This window comes from Gastrolobium bilobum, unplaced genomic scaffold, assembly GCF_033153095.1.
Source record: "Gastrolobium bilobum isolate Gb01-03AN ecotype WA unplaced genomic scaffold, APGP_CSIRO_Gbil_v1 utg7982, whole genome shotgun sequence".
NCBI lineage: Eukaryota > Viridiplantae > Streptophyta > Magnoliopsida > Fabales > Fabaceae > Gastrolobium > Gastrolobium bilobum.
The window spans coordinates 62,421-65,785 of NW_026897007.1; the positions used below are offsets into that span (position 1 = coordinate 62,421).

At 32.5% G+C, this 3,365-nt stretch overlaps 1 protein-coding gene across 1 annotated transcript; it reads left to right on the plus strand.

Annotated features, from left to right (window-relative positions):
- Nucleotides 1-1,553: 1,553 nt before the first annotated feature.
- LOC133303345 (protein CURVATURE THYLAKOID 1B, chloroplastic-like) lies at nt 1,554-3,365 on the plus strand. Its single transcript, XM_061503247.1, has 6 exons — nt 1,554-1,823; nt 1,926-2,047; nt 2,165-2,251; nt 2,412-2,474; nt 2,841-2,878; nt 2,962-3,365. The coding sequence occupies exons 1-6, from the start codon at nt 1,655-1,657 to the stop codon at nt 3,017-3,019; spliced, it is 537 nt and encodes a 178-aa protein (XP_061359231.1). The 5' UTR covers nt 1,554-1,654; the 3' UTR covers nt 3,020-3,365.

A 3,365-nucleotide genomic window follows, 5' to 3' on the forward strand; every position in this document is an offset into this window, starting at 1 on the left:
GTAAGAAAATATACAATTTTATTGATTATTAATTTATTTATTTACATTAAAATCACATAATAACATTTAATATGATAAAATTTATTCAATAAATACTTTTTAAAATAGTACAGTATAAAAAAATATAACTCTGAGTTAACAAATTGATACATGATTCACAATATATTATTTACCAATAGATATTTAAAAAATATTTTCAATTGATGCGTAATTTATTGCATATTAATTAGTTTTATGTTATATGTTATATTTTTAATTTCATGAAAAATTTATATATGTTAATATTATTAGAAGTTTTAAAAAATTCTTATATTTAACATTTGTGAAAATAAGTAGAGTTAATAATAATTTTATAAGGGGACACTTTTCTGCAGCGGCTGTAAAGAGCTGTTATCTGCAACTGACACAGAAAAGTGGGCCCCACTGCTTTTCTTAAAAAAAAAAGCCAAGATACGAAACTGTATCCTAGCTTGTTGTATGTGCAGCGGCTGTAGGAATGATTTTGCCATTTTGTTTTCTGATTTCTTGAAATTGAACTCAAATATTTTTTAAAGTTAAAATATTTTATTTTATTTATTCATTGAATAAGTAAAAATGTAAATGACAAAAGTTCAATTTACTATTTAAAAATTTATGAGTGAATTTGTTCAAAACAAAACATGAATCTTACTAACCTTCAAAGATATTATGTCGCAAGGTACATATACCACCTTGTCCATTTCTCCTCTTATCCAAAAACTGCAATACGAGATTTAGGCCCAACAAAATATCCAAATTCCAAACTCCAATGCATATGGTTGGTTTCGAAGTGTTAAGTGATGGCATCCTGGGCCATTATCCTCTTTTTTATTTTTATTTTTTTGGCAATGGCTATTATCTATGTTGTAGGATAACATAGCCCTTTTAAGCATTCACGGATTCCCTTTACCACCTCAAACATGAAATAAAATGGTTGGTTGTGAATTGCGATTACCCAACCAATGATAAAAGCGATTGGGGATTTTTATTTTTTTTCTAGTCATGCCAAAACACCCTCCAACCATAACAAATTGACCGTACATCAGATATTTTGTGCTGCTGTTTTTCACCCAGAGAAGTTCATCTCATGGTCGTCTTCTAGTTACATTGCAAGATAAGCAAAATTTTTATTTTATTTTATTTTTTGTTAGAAAGCAGTCACAAAAGTGGGGCGAATTTAAGTGTTTTAAAAGAGGAGTTTGATGTTTATCATATTACAAGAGATAAAATTATTTCTTATATATACAAAAAAGTAAGAAAAATAAAATAAAATGATCTCACACATTTTATTTATACGACATGAGATATAATAAACAGGGAAAGAGATAGAATTGCATGGCTTGACCCTTGCAAGAAACATAAGCATTTGAAAAAGGCCAGCCAGGAACCTCCTATCCAATGAAATACCATAAAAGCCCTATCTTCCAGTCATGTCATGTCATCACACTATCCAGATGACAAGAAATGAGTGGTTCTGCACTTCAAACTGTGGCAGAAACATCTCCACATTCCTTTTTCAGATTATCATACACCATTGACATTGACATCCCAAGAAAATTTAGAAACAGAGTAAATATCTCAATAACTCAAGCTATTTTTCACCTGGCTGCCTCAATCTTTCAATTGTTCACTTGCAATGGCCTCAACATCCTCCTCCACTCTCACTATATCCTCTTCATCAACCCTTGTTGATGGCAAGGCTCCCAGACAATCACCAAGTGCTACCCCACAAAGTGTGAACCTTCCCACTCTTCCCCCTCCACCTGTTCAATCTCAGACTCGTCCATGGAAGACCACTGCTTTTTGTAAGTCAATTACAAAAAGCCTTCACAGCCTCATGAAACACAAATGTTGCTTATTTCTAGTGTTATATAGAAAAAGGTAATTTGTTAGGTTGATGATTTCAGGCCGCAAGATTGCTCGCAATGTTATGGCAATGGCTACCACAGGAGAGGCACCACCACAAATTGCCACACCTGAGCTCAGTGTTAGTGAGCTGCCAGATTTTGTCAAGACTATTCAAGAAGCTGTAAGGATTTCAAATTCATTTTTTTTTTTTTTTTTTAAGTATTGCTTCTTTGTTGGTTAAAAGGAAGGAAGTGTTTTCAGTATTGCTGACTTGACTTGGTTATTTTTGGTTGCATAGTGGGACAAAGTTGAAGATAAATATGCAGTGAGTTCACTAGCCGTGGCTGGTGTGGTTGCTATGTGGGGCTCAGCTGGGATGATCTCAGTATGTTATTTAAATGCTCAATTTTCATTCTCTGATAATCATTAATTTTTCACTAATTATCATTAATTACAACCTTTTTGGTGCAACTAACAATATTTTGTGATAATGCATTTGATGAAAGTTGTCCTAAGCAATGATGACTGTCGATCACTTATAACAGGCAATTGATAGGCTTCCTTTAATTCCTGGGGTTCTTGAGGTCGTAGGCATTGGCTATACTGGGGTAAGTCGATGATTACATTTTACTATTGGCTTCTGTTGCACGTTTTATGCTTATGACAGTTGGATAAGATTGTTTCCCCCTAGCTTATTATTATTACCTTCTTCTTTTTTTAACTATCTCGTAAAATGGTTTTAACTATAATGAATCCTGCAATTGAATTACGTGATCAGGGTGAGGCATAATAGTAGAAACATTCAAATATGAACTTTATATTATTATCACCCTTGGTCACTCCCTGGAGTGAAAACTGCAAAAGACCGAATGGTTAACAATTGGAAATGAACAATAGTAGTTAAAAAATAAAATAAAATAAAATCCTCGAGTTTAGGAACATCTATTTATTATCTTCTGTGTCTTTATTTGCAGTGGTTTGCTTACAAGAACCTAGTTTTCAAGCCAGACCGGTAGGCTCAATTTTTCTTGAATAATTTACTACAATTCGGTTCAATGAATTAACTTCATGATCAATGTTTTTCCACAATTACAGGGAAGCTTTTGTACGGAAAATAAAAGAAACATATAGCGAAATAATTGGGAGCAGCTAAAAGAGGGAGGCATTCTTGCAGCACTGGGTTGAAGATGTAATCATGCTTCATTTTGTCGCAATAAGCTTCTGACCATACTTTATCCCATGTAAGGTAATTTAGCCTGAAAATAAATGTAACTATGTCTATATATATATATATATATTAAGGGAAAAACTACTCTATGCAACATAAGAGTAGTTTATCTCCTATAGACCCATCGAAAACTGTGACATTCTTTTTTTTTTAGATAGTGGATCCCACCACATATATCTCTATAACATAAGATATCATCTCTCATGTAATATGAGATTAGATGAACCCATATATTAATCATGTTCAAAGAAATATTATTTCTTAAATTATC